Source organism: Coenobita brevimanus, chromosome 93 (assembly GCF_032717465.1).
Source record: "Coenobita brevimanus isolate Jiangsu-jjx chromosome 93, ASM3271746v2, whole genome shotgun sequence".
NCBI lineage: Eukaryota > Metazoa > Arthropoda > Malacostraca > Decapoda > Coenobitidae > Coenobita > Coenobita brevimanus.
Window position 1 is genome coordinate 39633273 of NC_137046.1, and position 19011 is coordinate 39652283.

Below are 19011 nucleotides of genomic sequence, written 5' to 3' on the forward strand. Positions count from 1 at the left end.
AGCACTTCACCCTCCAAACCTCCATCCTTACTCGTCGCACTACCCAAGTACTTAAACGTACTCACATTTTCCAATTCCTCACAATCCAACCTCGCTGCACATTCACTGACTTCACCTCTCTCAAAGACCATCACTTTACTCTTCCCTACATTCACCTGTAGATTCCATTTCTTACACACTCTCCCAAACTCATCCACCAAGCCTTGCAGCTCCCCTTCATCTTCACTCAACAACACAGTATCATCTGCAAACAACAGTACAGGGAGTTTCCAAACACTATCCTCTCTCACCAGAGCCACTCCAACATCCACTACCCTACCTTGTACCTCTTTTATTACCCCATCCATATACAGATTGAACAACCATGGAGACATGACACATCCCTGTTTCAACCCAACTTTCAAAGAGAAAAATTCACTTAGTTCACCATCTGCACACGCACTGCAGCCTTCGCACCATCGTACATACTCTTCACAGCATTCAACAACTTCCCATCTACTCCATATATTCTTAACACTTTCCACAATCCTTGTCTATCCACCCTGCCATATGCTTTCTCCAAATCCATGAAAGCCGCATGCACCTTCTTTCCCTTCTCTAGAAACTTTTCCACTAAAGATCTAAGAATGAATATCTGATCTACACAACCTCTTCGCTTCCTAAAGCCTCCCTGTTCTTCTCCAACTAATTTTTCTGTTCTTTCTCTAACTCTGTCAATAAGTATCCTACCATACACTTTTCCTATTATACTAAGAAGACAAATGCCCCTATGATTACCACACACTTCTTTTTCCCCATTTCCTTTGTACAAGGGAATAATTATACCTGACTTCCAATCCTCCGGGACTCTACCTTCCTCCCAGGCCAATCTGCACATCTTCCACATCCATTCTACTACTCTCTCTCTCCCATGCTTCAGCATTTCACCACACACTCCATCAATTCCTGGGGCTTTCCCCGATTTAACTTTCTTCATTGCTTCCACAACTTCTATCCTACTGATTTCTTCCTGTCTTCTCACCTCCCTCCTTCTCCCAGCCATTCCCCAGCCACTTATACTCGCATTACTTCCATCCTCTTTGTTCAACAATTCCTTAAAGTGTTCTCTCCATCTGCTCACTTTTTCTCCCTTCTCCACTAGTAATCTGCCATTTTTATCATTCACTCCCCTGCTAACTTCACTTCCACCCTGTCTTACTCTTTTCCCCTCTTTCCAGAACATTTTCTTACAGTCCCTCCAGTTTACACTCAAATTCCTTCCAAATTCCTCATCCACTCTCTTCTTACTCTCTCTTACTAATCTTTTCACCTCTCTCTTTCTTTCTACATATAACTCTTTCTTCCGCCTCTCAACTTCTTCCACGCCCCTTCTCATCCATTCATTGTATGCTTTCTTCTTTTGTGCCACAGCCTGTCTCACCTCTTCATTCCACCACGCTGTTCCTTGCACCCCCCTCCGTCTTCTCTTCCTTCCACACACCACATCACATGCTGCACATATTTCTTCTGTAAATATCCTACACACCTTCCACGTCTCCCATCTGCTCCAATTCATATTTGCCCAATCGTTCCTCCACTTCTCTCTTATACTCTGCCTTTTTCTCATCCTCTTGTAACCTTTCCACTCTTCTTGCAACTACTCCTTCCTCTCGTCTTTCTCTTCTTCTATTCCTCCATCTTACTTGAATCCTAATTCTGGCCACCACCAAGTAGTGGTCAGAAAGTCCACTCCCCCAACCTCTATAAGCTCTTGCATCTATTACACATCTTCACATCCTTTCATCCACACACACATAATCAATCATTGCCTTCCTTTCATTCAGTTCACCACCCACCCTTCTCATCACTCGCCATGTATACCTGTGGATCATTTTATGCCTGAAGAGGGTATTGGCTATCACCAACCCCCTCCCAGCACAAATGTCCACTAATGCACTCCCATTCTCATCTATCTCAGCAGGCACACCCCACTCACCAACTATTCCATCCACCTTCACATTGCCAACTTTACCATTCATATCACCGATCAAAAACACTCTCTCATTCCTTCCAAACTTTTCCATGCACACTTCTACATTTGTCCAGAACTCTTCTCTCACTCTTCTAGCACGATCTTGCGTTGGTGCATACACACACACACAATCCCCCACATTTGTATTCCAACTTTCAACTTTACCCACACAATCCTTGACCCAACTGATCCATACTGTCTGATGCTCTTCTTCCATCTTTTACTCACAACTATACATACTCCTTCCTTTGCCCTCTCATTGTCACCTACTCCTGCACATATACCCCATCCATACTCCCATTCTCTCACACTTTCTCATTGTTTGAAGAGTAAAGTTTAAGAAGAGGTACATAATGTATTTCAGGTAAAATGATCTTAAGTTATCTATCACTCTAATCATCTGGTTGAGAACTTTTTAAAATGTATGTTTGTTTGTTTGTTTTTTGCACCCTACCCCAATGGGCCCCTCTCAAAACTTTTCATGACTGAAACTGTAACATAATTTCTAGTATTTATACTATCAGGATAGTAAGTTGTGAAAAGTTCATTATACAACGATGAGTAGTGAATTTTATATAAATTTTTAAATTTAGTTTTTTGTGTTTTTTCTTTTCAGTGACCTGTAAAAAAGTACATAGGAAAGATAATGATTTGAAACATCATTCCAATGATGCCATTGTGGCTAAGTGGATTGAGGGGGGGGGGGTGCTCTTGTAGTCAAGGATGTCATCCAAGTCAGACTCGTCACCTTCCCGGCCACGCCTCCTTGCTCCTGTACTTCCTCTTGGTGCTTGAATAAGTCACTGTAGAATCCCATGTATTCTGGTGCTATGAATTAACATACAGTAGTTCCTTAAGATCATTCAGTTTCTCAGGTTTGAGGGGAACAACACTGGGATATTTTGGTGGCAATGGAATACTAGGCAAATTAAAGGTGGATGGGTCATAGTTCATTCCTCAACCCTTCTGGAGCTTGATGGGAACTGGCTCACAAAACCCATATCCAGCCTTCACTTTGATTCGCATTTTATGGTCACTGTGCACAATAAACATATGGGCATCCACTCCCACTAAATCCCCATTTGGTGACAACTGCCTGAAGTACATCAAAATGCAGAAAAGTGTCCGTATTCACTTCCACTACATTGAATGGGTTCTTTTCCCTACATTCATTCATGAATTAAATGTAATGGGTAGTTGAATAGACATTCTGGCCCTTCAGTGCACATTCAAGGTTTCCAAAATCGTGGTCACAAGGGAGAAAAGAGTGTCCAGACACAAGAAAGTGTAGATTCTCAATGATTTTCGTCTGCTCTCCTTTTCTTTCGTCTCATACCTCTTCACTTCGGTAAATGTTACATGTCCGTACAGGTATCTTGTCTGTGCTGTGTGACCTTGTTCAGTAGATGCTGAAGATTTCTTGATCAATTTACAGACCAACTTTATCAAAACATTTGCTGGGACAGGAGCTGGAAGGTCCCAAAACCAGTGCAGCCACTTATTGCTAAGTTTTGAGGGTCACGTATGGTTTACCACTATCTTATTTCTTCTTAGATACATTTTTTTTTTTTTCCCATTTCTGGCTTCCTTAACCTCTTGCGAGTGTGTTGTGGGGGTTAAGCTTCATTTTCACTGTCAGTAGAACTCATGATGGCACTGCAATCCTGGTTAAAATGCACTTAATTAGCCATTAAAATCCACACAGCTGGCTGGGGTGGAAAAGAGGAACAGTGGGCTTAAAGAGAGAGGCACATGTGGGGGCTGGTGACGGGTGATTGGCTGAGGAGGAGGTAAACACAGAATGCCGATTTCTCATTAGCTGGTGGCTCACTCAGAGTTACGCCCCTGTAGCACACCAGATCAGAGTTGGTCTGACGTTTCTGACAGGTAGAATCACGCAACGTCCGACCCTCCTACCGACCCTCATATGGTCGCTTTTTACTTGAAATTGATAACACATTCATCCTGGGAGTTGCAGTCTGTTTTTCCCAGTCTTGTCTAGAAAACAGTGGTTTGAGGGTTACGCCCCAGTAGCACCGGAGGCCTCAATTATTCCCTTGTACGAAGGGAAAAGGGAAAAAGAAATGTGTGATGATCATAAGGGCATTTGCCTTCTAAGTGTAATAGTAAAAGTATACGGTAGGATACTTACTGACAGAGTTAGGGAAATAACAGAGGAATTAGTTGGAAAAGAACAGGAAGGTTTTAGGAAGGGAAGAGGTTGTGTAGATCAGATATTTATTCTTAGATCTTTAGTGGAAAAGTTTCTAGAGAAGGGAAAGAAATTGTATGCGGCCTTCATGGATTTAGAGAAAACAAATGACAGGGTGGATAGACAAGGATTATGGAAAGTACTATGAATATATGGAGTAGATGGGAAGCTGTTGAATGGTGTGAAGAGTATATATGAGGGTGCTAAGGTTGCAGTGCATGTGGATAGTGAACTGAGTGAATTTTTCTTATTGAAGGTTGGGTTGAAACGGGGATGTGTCATGTCTCCATGGGTGTTCAGTCTGTACATGGATGGGGTTATAAAAGAGGTACAAGGTAGGGCAGTGGATGTTGGAGTGGCCCTAATGAGAAAGGGCGGTGTTTGGAAACTCCTTGTACTGTTGTTTGCAGATGATACTGTGTTGTTAAGTGAAGACGAAGGGGAGCTGCAAGGCTTGGTGGATTAGTTTGGGAGAGTGTGTAAGAAACGGAATCTAAAAGTGAATGCAGGGGAGAGTAAAGTTATGGTCTTCGAGAGAAGTGAAGTCAGTGAATGTACAGTGAGGTTGGATGGTGAGGAAATGGAAAATGTGAGTACATATAAGTACTTAGGTAGTGTGATGAGTATGGATGGAAGTTTGGAGGGTGAAGTGCTTGAAAGGGTACAACAAGGAAGAAAGGTTGCTGGTTCTTTGAAAGCAGTGATAAGAAACAAGGAAGTGAGCATGGAAGTGAACAAGTTACTACATGACAGTATTGTGATACCAACTCTAACGTATGGTAGTGAAGCTTGGACGTTGCTGGAGGGTCACAAGTCAAGAGTGAGAGCTGTGGAAATGAGTTATTTGAGAGGAGCATGTGAAATCACATGGAGAGACAGATTGACAAATGAGGATGTGAAGGAGCATTGTGGTGTGGATGTGAATGTGATAGGAAGCATTAAGAGAAACATACTGAGGTGGTTTGGCCATGTGGAGAGAATGGAGAGTGAGAGACTGACAAGGAGAGTGTATGTGAGTGAGGTGGAGGGGGAGAGGGGGAGGGGGAGGCCAAGGATGAGATGAAGGGATGGAGTGGAGAGGTATATGAGAGAGGGGGATGTGAGTTGGGAGCAGGGCAGTGAAATGGCAGGGGACAGGGCAACGTGGAGGCAATTTGTTTGTGGCTACCCCGTATGGGATTAAGGCATCTAGCAATAGATAGACAGAATAATGGGATTATCAATTTTGCTGTATTATTGTTTAGACATAGAAATATTAATCCTTGTCGGCTACACGGTCGTAAAAATTCAGTATATTTTTTAAAATTTGTGTCATACTGCACTTTACAGAATACCATGCAATTGCTATTTATTTTCAGAAAAAGCTGAGTGATATCATCAAGATTGGATTTGGTGGAACAGTTGCCTTCGCAGGAATAAACATATACTTCCAGAATGAGAAGTTCTATGACAGTTTGGTGATGCCTGTCTTCCACTATTTTGACCCAGAGATGGCACATAACTTGGCAGTTGTGGCAGTCAAGTACAAACTGGTCCCAAAGTTCAAGCTGGAGGAATCAAAACTTTTGGTAAGCATCATTTGCAGTGTTACCCATGCTGTAGGTTTTTCCATTTCCCATCCCTCCAAGGAGACACCAATCTGTAGAGAGTTGAAACCTATTTTGACACAAATATTTTTGAACACTCTGAATATAATGCCAGAAACTTGCAATGAACTGAGGATGGAAACATGAATTGTCTGAACATTTACTGCATTCTTAATACCTCTTGATACCTTAGGTGTAGGCAAAATTTTATGTCTTCAGATGTTCATCTGTACCTGCGGTGTTTGAGAGAGAATATTGAGTTATTAAACTTGTCTTTGCTGTGGCTTGTCAAATATTTTAGACACAACATACCCTCACCTGTCAGTTGTCTGAATGTTTGCTACATTCTTGATACCTCAGTTGTAGGCAAAACCTGCACCCTCATGTCTTCAAGATATTCTTCTGTACCTTTGGTGTCTGAGAGAGAGAGAGAGAGAGGATATCATATTACTAAACTTGTGTTTGCCCCTGCTTGTCAAATATTTTAGACACAACATACCATTGCCTGTCTTCGATTCAGTGACTGCGGCATAATGTTCGGACAACTTTTAGGTTATGCAGTTACTAATTTAAAAATTTCCTGACAATTTTTCTTCTTATTTTCTGCATCTCTTCTACTATAGATTCAAGTCGTGACATGCATGATGGTAATTTCTGTATGACTTGGTTTAGAGTGGGATCAGGTTTCAGCTATTGTAATTTCCCGTATCCACGTCAACCACAAAATATCCAGAGTTAACCTTATATGCATGTTCTCACATCAGCCACGTGAATTTAATGATTGAAGTAAACAAAAGGAGAGAAGTCGATGAGTCACAATCAGGTTTACCATCTTTGTTGGATTATCTATCTATCTATCTATCTATCTATTGCCAGACGCCTCAATCCCGTTTGGGGTGGCCACAAACAAATCGCCTCCACATCGTCCTGTCCCCCGCCATTTCACTGCCGTGCTCCCAACTCACACCCCTCTCTCTCATATACCTCTCCCCACCCCATTCCTCCATCTCATCCTCGGCCTCCCCCTCCCTCTTCCTCCCTCCACCTCACTCACATACACTCTCTTCGTCAGTCTTTCACCCTCCATCCTCTCCACATGACCAAACCACCTCAGTGTGTTCCTCATAACACTTCCTATCACATCCACATCCACACCCACACCACAACGCTCCTTTATATCCTCATTCGTCAGCCTGTCTCTCCATGTGACTCCACAGGCTCCTCTTAAATAACTCATTTCCACTACTCTCACTCTTGACTTGTGTCCTTCCAACGTCCAAGCTTCACTTCCGTACGTTAGAGTTGGTATCATAATACTGTCATGTAGTAACTTTTTCACTTCCATGCTCACTTCCCTGTTTCTTAACACTGCTTTCAAAGAACCAGCAACCTTTCTTCCCTGCTGTACCCTTTCAAGCACTTCACCCTCCAAACCTCCATCCTTACTCATCACACTACCCAAGTACTTAAATGTACTCACATTTTCCAATTCTTCACCATCCAACCTCGCTGTACATTCACTGACTTCACCTCTCTCAAAGACCATCACTTTACTCTTCCCTACATTCACCTTTAAATTCTGTTTCTTACACACTATCCCAAACTCATCCACCAAGCCTTGCAGCTCCCCTTCGTCTTCACTCAACAACACAGTATCATCTGCAAACAACAGTACAGGGAGTTTCCAAACACTATCCTCTCTCACCAGGGCCACTCTAACATCCACTACCCTACCTTGTACCTCTTTTATTACCTCATCCATGAACAGATTGAACAGCCATGGAGACATGACACATCCCTGTTTCAACCCAACCTCCAAAGAGAAAAATTCTTTTAGTTCACCATCCAGACGCACTGCAGCATTAGCACCATCATACATACTCTTCACAGCATTCAACAACTTTCCATCTATTCCATATATTCTTAATACTTTCCACAATCCTTGTCTATCCACCCTGCCATATGCTTTCTCCAAATCCATGAAAGCCGCATGCACCTTCTTTCCTTTCTCTAGAAACTTTTCCACTAAAGATCTAAGAATGAATATCTGATCTACACACCCTCTTCCCTTCCTAAAGCCTCCCTGTTCTTCTCCAACTAATTCCTCTGTTCTTTCTCTAACTCTGTCAATAAGTATCCTACCATACACTTTTCCTATTATACTTAGAAGACAAATGCCCCTATGATTACCACACACTTCTTTTTCCCCTTTTCCTTTGTACAAGAGAATAATTATACCTGACTTCCAATCCTCCGGGACTCTACCTTCCTCGCAGGCCAATCTGCACATTTTCCACATCCATTCTACTACTATCTCTCCCCCATGCTTCAGCATTTCACCACACACTCCATCAATTCCTGGGGCTTTCCCCAATTTAACTTTCTTCATTGCTTCCACAACTTCTATCCTACTGATTTCTTCCTGTTTACTCAGCTCCCAGGGGGGGGGGGGAACACTTAGCATGCCTTGACTCAGTCTGAATAGTATTAGGAATTTGAAAGAAGGATTAGGACATTTTTTCAATTTTTATATAACTTCTCCAGACCCCAAATGTAAGAGAGGAGACCAAGGAAGCCATTTCACAATTTGAACTTAACAAAGCAAAACCTAATACAACCAACCCTTCCAGCACAGCAATGGCTGCCACCCCTCCCCATTGACTTCAGTTAAACTGGGCTAGGGAATCACTACCCTATTTGAACCTCTTTGGTTGATAAGGGTGATGAAAGTGTGCCTAGATAATATGGTCATTTGGAGAAAACTGATATTGATAGATTGCTGAAATGTACTGGTATTATTGGGTTGCAGGTGGGAGATGATGTGGTAGACCAAGGAGGAATTTAATACCCCAAGAATCTGAATGTTTGATTTAATTTTCACTTATCCTAAATGCCATTTTTTGGATCAAAACCCCTTTATTCAAATACATTCCTATTTATCTTAAAAAAAAAAAAAAAAAAAAAAAAAAAAAAAAAAGTCCCTGTGAAAGATTATTTAACTGTGCATGCTGGTAGACACAAAGAAATACCCATCCCACGCCGAGAAAATGTGCCTGTACAGTCATCTCTTATTATTTGCGGGTTATTAATTCACAGACTCAATTACTTGTATCTTCTTGAATGGGAAGGTTTTTCTTGTGGCTGAATTTCAAATCTAGTGCCACAAAAGTTTTTGCATTCAACCACTAGGTGTTTCATGTGCACTTTGCCATGCTTTCTCCAATAGTCAACATTTCTTGCATGTATTGCCCTACTGTGAGCACTAGCCAGTGTAACTGCTAATTTTTTATACCTATATTGGGATATTATGGCTCCAAAGTGTCCCCAACATACATCAGCGAAGACTAGTAGCACTGCAGAAATGTGTAAATGAGAGAAGAGAATTATGACCTGAGTTGAAAAGGTGGCTTTGCTCATCATCACTTCTCTCATCTCATTGCCATTGTATTATCTCACCATCCTCATCAAATGCATCATTATCACATTATCACCTTATTATATGACCATCATCATCATCATCATCATCATCATTAACATCATCATCATCATCATCATCATCATCATCATCATCATCATCATCAAAAGTGCAAACAGTAGGGGAGGTGGGGAAGAGGAGCAAGATGGGGAAGAAGAATTAGACATGGAAGAGGAATGAGACGAGGCAACAACATCCGAATGGTGAGCACCACACACTGTATAAACAGTGCTTGCCACTCTTCTGTACTCCTTTTATATATACATTTTATTTTCATTTCTTTGATTTCAATGTGGGACTGAAACAGGGTTGTGTTATGTCTCCATGGCAGTTTAATATATACATGGATGGGGTTGTAAAGGAAGTGCAAGGTAGGGCAGTGGATGTGGGGGTGGCTCTAATGAATGAGGGTGACATTTGGAAGATTCTGGTGTTACTGTTTGCTGATGATACAGTATTGTTGAGTGAAGATGAATGGGAGTTGCAAGGTTTGGTGAATGAGTTTGGGACACTGTGTAGGAAAAGGAATCTGAAAGTTAATGTAAACAAAAGTAAAGTTATGGTGTTTGAGAGGAATGAAATCACAGAATGTACAGTGAGGTTGGATGGTGAGGATATGGAGAATGTGAGTGCGTTCAAGTACTTGGGTAGTGTGATGAGTAAGGATGGAACTTTGGGGGAGGAAGTGCGTGACAGGGTACAGCAGGGAAGGAAGGTTGTTGGTTCACTGAAAGCAGTGATGAGAAATAGGGATGTGAGTATGGTAGTTAAGAAGTCTCTGCATGATAGTATCGTGATCCCTACCCTGACATATGGAAGCGAGGCATGGACCTTGCAAGAGTGAGAGCAGTGGAAATGAGTTACTTGAGAGGAGCATGTGGAGTGACATGGAGGGACAGGTTGATGAATGAAGAAGTGAAGGAATGTTGTGGGGTGGATGTGGATGTGGTTGAGAAGATTAAGAGAAATACACTGAGGTAGTTTGGACATGTGGAGAGAATGGAGAATGAAAAACTGACTAAGAGAGTGTATGTAGGTGAGGTGGAGGGAGGGAGAGGGAGGGGTAGACCAAGGATGAGGTGGAGGGATGGAGTCAAGAGGTATATGAGGGAGGGGGGAGGGTAGTCAAGTGGTGGGTGACAGAGCGACTTAGAGGCGTTTTGTTTGCAGCCACCCTTTGCGGGATTAGGGCGTCAGGCTGAAGGTGGTGCCTTGACCAAGGTGCTTGGCTGAGGCGAAGAAGGTGGCCGTGGTGGTGCCTGGCTAGGATCACTGAGGCTGAGGTGAGGAAGTAGAGGGCTGGAGAGACAGAAGCCAGTACGAAGAGGTTGAAGACTGGTGCGACAGAGGATGATGCAAGGAGGACGAGAGCTGTGACGATGGAGTGGCAAGCGTCACCGGACAGAAAAAGGACATGACGGAGGACTGCTTGGTGACTTCTAAACTACAGCTTTATAACATTATCATGGCTCTTTTACAGGTAGGTGACCATGGCATCGGTAAAGAAGGGCTGATGATTGGGATGCTCGCAGTAGTTGAGAAGGACATCCACCACATCATAGATTTGCTGGAGCCATGGGATATCTGCCACTTTCGTGGTCATCCTCCTCCTCTTCCTTCTCCCCTTCATCCTCAGCGTTCCCTTCAGTCACAGACTTCATGATTTTCTGGTCGGACACAATCTGGTACCTGGGGTCTCCCACATCCATTTCCAGGTGGATGGTGTCCTTAGTTACCTGTTCTCTGGCTGCTTCCATCCGCTGGACGAAGTCCTGAGCTTTGAAGCTGGTAAAGTCAGCAGCAGTCTCATCATCCTTGAGGAGCTTGTTCCAACCATGTTCAAGCGTGAGTGTAGAGAGTTCCCTCCAAGCCTGCGTCCAGTTATAGATTGCAGACTTGAGGAAATACCTCTTGAGGTTGGCCAAGGTCCTCTCCCCCCTACAGTCTTCGCATTGGGCTGCCTCCTCCTCCTCATCTTCAAACACAACCATCATGTCTTCCATAAACCACTTCTGGTACAGCTGCTTCATTGCCACGATAATACCGTGGTCCATCAGTTGCAAGACTGAGGTAGAATTAGGGGGCAAAAAGTTTACCCTAATACAACCTTCATCTTCAGCCAACTCTTTCTCTTAAGGATCAGCAGGAGCATTGTCAAGGAGCAGCAGAACCTTCACTTGGTTGCAGGCAAGGCCAAGACTGTTTGATAACAGGTAATCGCCTTCACAGTACAATTGTAGGACCACACTTTGAAGATCTTGGCTGTAAATCAATCCTTCAGCTGAAATAAATCACTAGGAGACTATCCATTAATCCCCAGAGACAACATGGCTGTTATGCATGCTCTGCTACAACAGGTTTCAGACAATGGGAACCTGTTGTATTGGCAGAGTGCAAAACAGACATGCTTTGTGTCACATTACGACCAGGTAACAACTTCTCCATCTTATCAGCCAAAGCATTAGGCAAGACAAACCTGAAGAGCAGACCAGTTTCATCAGTTTTATAAGCCTAATTGAGACATTGACTTTTTCCGTCAATTAGCCTTTTAATCTTGGTGTGAAACTCATCTATTCCTTCGGTGTCTGCATGTAAAGCTTCACCATAAGTAATATTGCTAGACAACCCATGTCGAAGTTTGAACCAAGTCAGTCCACCTTTAGAGGCCTTGAAATCTGCGATCCGCAGTTGCTCAGTGAACTTGGTGGCTGCAGCCCTCAGCTTGATGGGATGCTCAGTTACGCCTCTGACATGTTATTGTCGGAAGCACTTTAGGCAGGCCCGGTTGAGTTCACCAAAGCGTGGCTTGGCCATCATCTTGCACTCGTTCTGTCGCACAGTCATGCCATGTTGACTGTGGAAAAACATCTTGATGAAGTCTTTGTTGTTCTGCAGATCCTGCAACATGGTCCAGGGCATGCCATAGTGCTGGATCAGCCTTGCTCCATCTGCTTGGTTATCTTTATCATCTCCATGGTGAAAATTGTGTGATGCCTCTTAGGAGGTGGGACCACGCACAAGGCCAGCTGGACCTGAAGCAGCCAGGGCACCACCACAAAAGCTAGAAACTCAGCCACCACTCGGAACTAGGGTCGAGTAGTCAGAGCACTGGGCCACGGAGCACTTGGCTACAAGGTTTGTCACAGCACAATAGCAATGAGTGAGGCATGAGGGACCACAGGCAAAGTCACAACACTGGGGGTAGGCATCATGTGTATGTACACTGTACAGTATGTGTGTGTTGCTATAGGGCGTAGGACACGAAGCACTGAGAGACCACAAGCTTAATAACAGCACTACAGCAGTGAGTGAGGCATGGGAGGTCACAGAGTAAGTCACAGCTCTAAAGTTTTGCCACCACATGGTCAAAAGAGCAGAGTGCACAAGTACATTTTCACAATGCGAGGTCCACGGGAGAGAATGAGAGAGCGACGGTAGGCTCGGCATGCTGGATGGGCTGCCCCCACAGCACATGCTGATTGGCAGGTGCATTGTGGGGTTTTCCCAGCACTGATTGGGTACTGTCTGAGCCAGATGATATGCTTTGCCATTGGATATTGCATAGGACTGCCGGTTGCTTCCCATTTCGGCGCTGGATATTGCCAAAGCCCTCCAGATATTGCTTTCATTGAGCTGATAGCGCCAGATACAGTAATCCCTCGATTATCTGGATGTCCATTATCTGATCCAGCCATTACCTGAATGCTGTGATCTGGCCTTATTAAACCATTATACATACATTTTTCTATATTACCCTGACAAAATTCTTGCATCTCGGTGGAAATTATGGACCACACGAACATTCTGACCTGCCTCGGTGGGAATAGCGTGGTGGTGCTGCTCTGTCTAGCTCAGTAGTTCACCAAGTGTCCGCTAGAGACCCCCTCGGCCATTCCAGTATGTGTACATGTGTGCATATTATTGAGTGAGGGAAAAATTGTGTATGTATACATATTAACATGTTTCATGTGTGTGTGTGTGTGTGAGAGAGAAAGAGAGAGAGAGAGAGAGAGAGAGGTGAAAGTGAAGGTGAAGGTGAAAATGAAGGTGAGTGAATGTAATAGTAAAAGTAAACATGAAAGTGAGAAAGTAAAGATGCAAGTGAGGTTGGAGGTGAAATTGAAAATAAAATGAAGGTAATTGTAAAAGTGAGTGTAAAGGTGAATGTGAAAGTAAAAGTGAGCATGGGAATGAATATGAAAGTGAATGTTAATGTCAAAGTGAATGTGAAAGTGAAGGTAAAAATGAAAGGGAAGCTGAAGATGAAGGTGATGATGATGAAAATATGTGAAGTAAAAATGCATTGCAAGTGCCTAATGCAGAGAGAGAGAATAAATATAGGAATGGCATACCGTAAGTGGCGTCTCGTCTAATAAACAAACTGGGAGATAAGGCATAACATCAGTCCCCCCCCCTTCTCTCTCTCTCTCTCTCTCTCTCTCTCTATCTCTCTCTCTCTCTCTCTTTCTCTCCTATTCCATTCCCTCCCATCCTCCCCCACTCTCTCCAGGGAGAGAGAGAGAGAGAGAGAGAATCGGTCCCTCCTCTCTCCTTCTCCATTCCCTCCCTCCGCCCCCCCTTCTGCTTCATAGAGAGAAAGAATAAATACAGGAATGAGATGGGCAAGTATTTTGTATGATGTACTGTAGTGGTCTTTTACAATGGCTTTCAAAGTCAGGTTATGTACGAAGAGGAGCTACTAGAGAGAAGTCCATTATCCACACAGGTCCACTTTCCGGACATGCCTTTGGCTCTAAAACATCGAAAATTGAAGGACTACTGTATTACTTTGGGCCACTTAGTGTGAGAACAGAAAATTGAGAGTTTACTGGTTGTGGCATGGAGCTCAAAGAGCGGATGGTGAAGAAGAGGACTTGTGCACCAAGGAGGAGAATTTGGAATTTGAGAAACCATACAGTAAGGGATGCCTTCCATACCCATATGAGTAGAGTGGTGGCAGAACAGGGAACTGTTGACAGAAGTGTTAATGATTAATACAAGAACAATCTTTTGAGAGTCACTGATTCAGTATGTGGATAGACAAGGGGCCCTCCAGTACAAAAGGTAACATGGCGGTGTGATGAGGATGTAGAAACTGTTGCCAGGTGTAGGGCTAGAAAGGAGATATACAGGGCAAAATCTGATTCCCAGACACTTATACTAGGTAACTTAAGTAGTGCTGAAGGGAAGAATATGGTATATAAGAAGGCAGATCAGATGAACATGGAAAATGGGATATCACAGGTGAGCAGTGTGTGAAGGTTGATGAAGGAAAGGAAGTGATGGACAGTGAGGATAATAAAAAATACCTGGAGAGAGCATTGGAACCAGCTGAATGAGGAATTTTGCTGACAGGAAAGGTTTGGAGTCAGCAGATCCAGTGTTTGGCCCATGGCCTTTGATTGATGGCACTGTTGTTAGCAGGGCAATAGGCAGGATGCAGCTGGGGAAGGCGGCTGGTGTATCTGGGTTGCCCGCTGAAACGTTGAAGGCCTTAGGTGGTATAGGAGTGGGTTTAGTTATTGATTTGATAAATTCAGTTTATATGATTGTGTTGCCCCAGGTGCCTGGCTGAATAGTGTGATTGTATATGTGTATGGTGATGCCTTGGAAAGAGGAAATTAAAGTGGCATAAAACTTTTGGACCAGATAATGAAGGTAATGGAGGGAGTCCTAGCAGGTATGATTAGGGAAAGAGTGAATATTGATGAGCTGCAGTTTAGGTTTATGCCAGGAAAAGGGACCACTGATGCCATATTCATTATCCAACAGCTATGGGAAAAATAGGAAATAAAAGGGAGCTTTTTTTTTTTAAGAAGGCCTTTGACAGTTCCTAGAAAGGTGGTAAAGTGGGTAATAATAAAGTTTGGGATTGAGAGGTGGCTAGTTAGAGTGGTTATGGCTATGTTTGTGGGTGCTCGCACCTAGGCAAGAGTGAATGGAGATTTTTGTGACAAGTTTTTTTGTGAATGTTGGCATGCATCAGAGGTCAGTCTTGAGCCTGTTATTGTTTATCATGGTGCTTGAAGCTCTCTCACATGACTTCTGAAATGAACATCCATGGGAGATGTATGCTGAAGACTTGTGGGAGATGGAGGAAAGATCCAGGAAATGGCGTCAGAATGGGCACAAGGGTTTGAAAGTAAATGTAGATAAAACAAAACGGATGATTTCTAGGGCTGGTGGCAATGCCATCAAAGAAGAAGGAATGTGTCCATGTGCAGTTTGCCTCGAGGGTGTGGGAAGTAACTCCATATTGTGCATTGTTTATCGCAAGTGGGTGCATAAGAAATAATGCTGATTTCATGTGTGTGATGTGTTGGGGAGAACATATAGAGATTGTCAGGTGTGAAAGGATTGATTGATCTCTTGAGTGTGTGTAGAGGAGTTTTAGTAGAGGGGCATGTTATGTTCTGGTGGTGGGACTGGAGCTAGCTCTGTTGCTAGGGTAAAGAGTGGTTGGAGAAAGTTCAGGTGGCTGTTGCCTCTCCTGACATTAAGAGGGCTATCTCTCTGTGCTGAGAGATCTTTGTGTGCACCATGTTTTAGAAGTGTAATGCTGTATGGTAACAAGGCCTGGGCAGTAAAGGAATAGGATATTTGTTGACTCAGACATACAGAAATAACAATGATTAGATGGATGTGTGATGCATCCTTGAATGCAAGGTATGAGGGGGGGCTAGGATTGCAATTGGAGAATTGAGAGGAAGAATGGAAATGGAATGTATTGATGTTGTGATGAGTGGATTGAGATGGTTTGGGCATGTTGAGAGGATAGAAGACAGTTGTGTGCGGGAGGTGAAAGGTGTGAACGTTGAGGGTAGGGTTGCAAGGGGTAGAACAAATAAGGCCAGGGACAAAGTCATAGAATGTGACCTCAGGGGTAAAGGACTGAATAGGGAGGCTGCCAGAGATCGAGCAGCATGTTGAACCGCAATTAGGTGACTAAAGCCAATGTATGCTGGCATGTTGGACCCTATAAACAATAGGAAAGGTAAAATTGGACTATCACTTTGCTGAAGGGTCCCAGCCTGTGCTGTAGATTTCATATAGTCTGATGCAGATGTCTGTTATATTTATTTAGTTTATGATGGCATTTTAATGTGGTATTTGTTAATTTAAATACTACATTATCAGAAAATAATTTGCTTAATTCATGAATGTCCAAGAATGCTTGGTCATGTTATTTATCCCATATTTTCTTCAATGAGCCTTAACATCTGCTAGGAGTGCCAAGTGTTTGGACTGCATTTCCGATCTCCAGTGGGCCTAGCAGCAGGTTTTGACAAGAATGGAGAAGCAGTGGAAGGTCTGGAAAGATTGGGGTTTGGTTTTGTGGAGGTGGGGTCAGTTACTCCAGAGCCTCAAAGTGGCAATCCTCAGCCAAGAGTTTTCCGTCTTGTACAAGATCAGGCAGTCATCAACAGGTTAGTCTGTATTCTTTAAAGATTATTTTAACTAAATTTTCGTGTTTCAGTTTGTCCCTGGAAATAGAAGAAAAACAATATTACGCATGTTTCCCCATGTATTGTAAAAATGTGGGATTAAAAATATAACTGTCCATTTAATGGTCCAAAGGGCTTGGTGATGGAGTGGCTAAGTACAGTGCCCTCGCACAGTGAACGAGTTTATGGCCGGCAGACGAGCTCGTTCATCGTGAATTCATTCACTGTGAACAACATATGGGAAAAATAGCATATGGGCATTACCATTCACAAAGTCCTCTTTTTGAGTCAGAGATGTACGAAAGGACACATTTCAAACACATACAATACATTGGATTCTGCTGAACAGGTTGCTTAGATCTGGCCTCTTGTGCAACTTCTACTAGGCGGGGTGGGTAGTTCAGTATGGGAGGTGGCAGTTATGGCCTACTCTTTCCCCTGGTTTCGTTCACTCTGGGTTCAACTCGATCATTATGGTTTTGTGGACCTGATTATCCCCTGGTCATTCACTAGGCGAATCGTTTACTCTGAATTCGTTCGCTGTGCGAGGGCACTATACTCATTATTAGGCCTGTATTAAGTTCCCTTACTGTGTAACGTCTGGCAGAAAGGAAAATCACATTGCTGTCAAAGAAATATTAGCCAGGGAATTGGAAACCCTGTAGCCTGACCCCTCATCTCACTCTCCTACGTCCTTGATACTGTTAAGTAACGGTGTGCACATCATGCAAGGTGCGACTGCTCAGGTTTTCATCTTTGACCTCATGGTTGCATGTAGTCAACATGTTATCCACTGCTGTGGTTTTTAGGCTGCCAAAATTGAACTTTTTTCACTTCAAAGAGTTCTGTAGAAATACTTACCATACATGAATATAGATCCATACATGAGTTAATCAGTCTTCCTGCTAACAATTGAAACTGACTGAAAGATTTATGTGCCCACAGATCACACAATGATGAGTAGAATATAGCTTGGTTTTGACTGGCACTGCATGTTTTGGTTGACAAGCATCCACCCAGACAGAAGGAAAGTAACCTTCGCAAACCATCACTCGAGATGTGGTTGTACCACATGTGTCTGGCCACTTAACAAGCATATTTACAACTTTGTGCAAGAAAGACATGTGGAAAATTTGAAAGATTATGGAAGATTCTGAAAGGCACGCCACAGGCTGCTGGAACTGTCTTCTGAAAGGCATATCTCAGGGAACACGTATGGGTTGGTTATATGGGTACCATCCAGCATTGTACAGTAATCCCTCTAATATCCGGACGCCCAATAACCGAACATCCCCACTAACCGAACCTTATCGTCCTGGGATCAAACATTCCCAAAATGGTCCGAAAATCCAAAAAAATTGGAAAAAAAATCGATTTTTTGCCGTCCGTAATTTGAACTTGCTGCGCGCGCCGCGTGAGAGCATTGTTTTGGTTCGTCATTCCTCCGACGTCCGATAGAGCGCCGCTGCATCCTCCCTACTTCCCGCCTGTCTCTCACCGCGACAAGACCTACGCTCTTCGTCATGGCTGCCCACGTGCTCGCTTTTGTGGTGGTGCCGTACTTGCTGCAAGGCCTCCTGCTGCTCTCTGCCCTACTCTTAGTGTGTGTGATGATGGCCCCGCCTCCTGAGAAAAGGAAGAGAGTGGTGTTGACTCTGGAGAAGAAACGGGAGATATTGGAGAAGGTTGATGCGGGTTGGTCTTCCTCTCGCAATCTCCGCGAGTTCAACCTGGCCCGGTCGACTTTGTTTGATATCAAGCGTTCCCGAGACAAGCTCATGCAGTACACGGCTGACTTCTCGTCGAGAAGCAAACGCAACGTGGAGAGGAAGGTTATGTTTACTCCCAAGTATGCAGAGATCGACCGCTCCACGTTGATTTGGTATCGACAGCAACGTGCAGCTGGTGTGATGGTACGTGGAACGGAGCTGAAGGCTGCTGCTGAGAAGTTTGCAAGGCTTCACGACGCCCTAGACTTCAAGGCATCCGAGGGTTGGCTCTTCGCGTTCAAGTTGCGACATGGCCTTACTAACCGTAAAGCACATGGCGAAGCATTGGACGCTAACGAGATGGAGTGGACGAGTTTCGGCACAAGGTGAAAGGCTTGATCGACAGGGAGGGCCTCACTCTCGGTCAAGTCTATAACGCTGACGAAACTGGCCTATTCTATCGCTCGGTGCCAACGAACACTCTCGCCGATGAGACGGAGAAGCGTGTACCTGGCCGCAAGCTTTCTAAGGAACGGATATCTGCTTTGTGTTGTGCCAATGCTAACGGCATGC

At 43.7% G+C, this 19011-nt stretch overlaps 1 protein-coding gene across 1 annotated transcript in view; it reads left to right on the forward strand.

Annotated features, from left to right (window-relative positions):
* The window catches only part of Dhod (dihydroorotate dehydrogenase 2), a 158818-nt gene that overhangs the window by 13943 nt on the left and 125864 nt on the right, over nt 1–19011 (forward strand). The window contains exons 2-3 of the mRNA XM_080282429.1: nt 5582–5791; nt 16512–16711. Of these exons, the coding sequence (XP_080138555.1) occupies nt 5582–5791; nt 16512–16711 (410 nt within the window). The remainder of the gene's footprint in view (nt 1–5581; nt 5792–16511; nt 16712–19011) is intronic.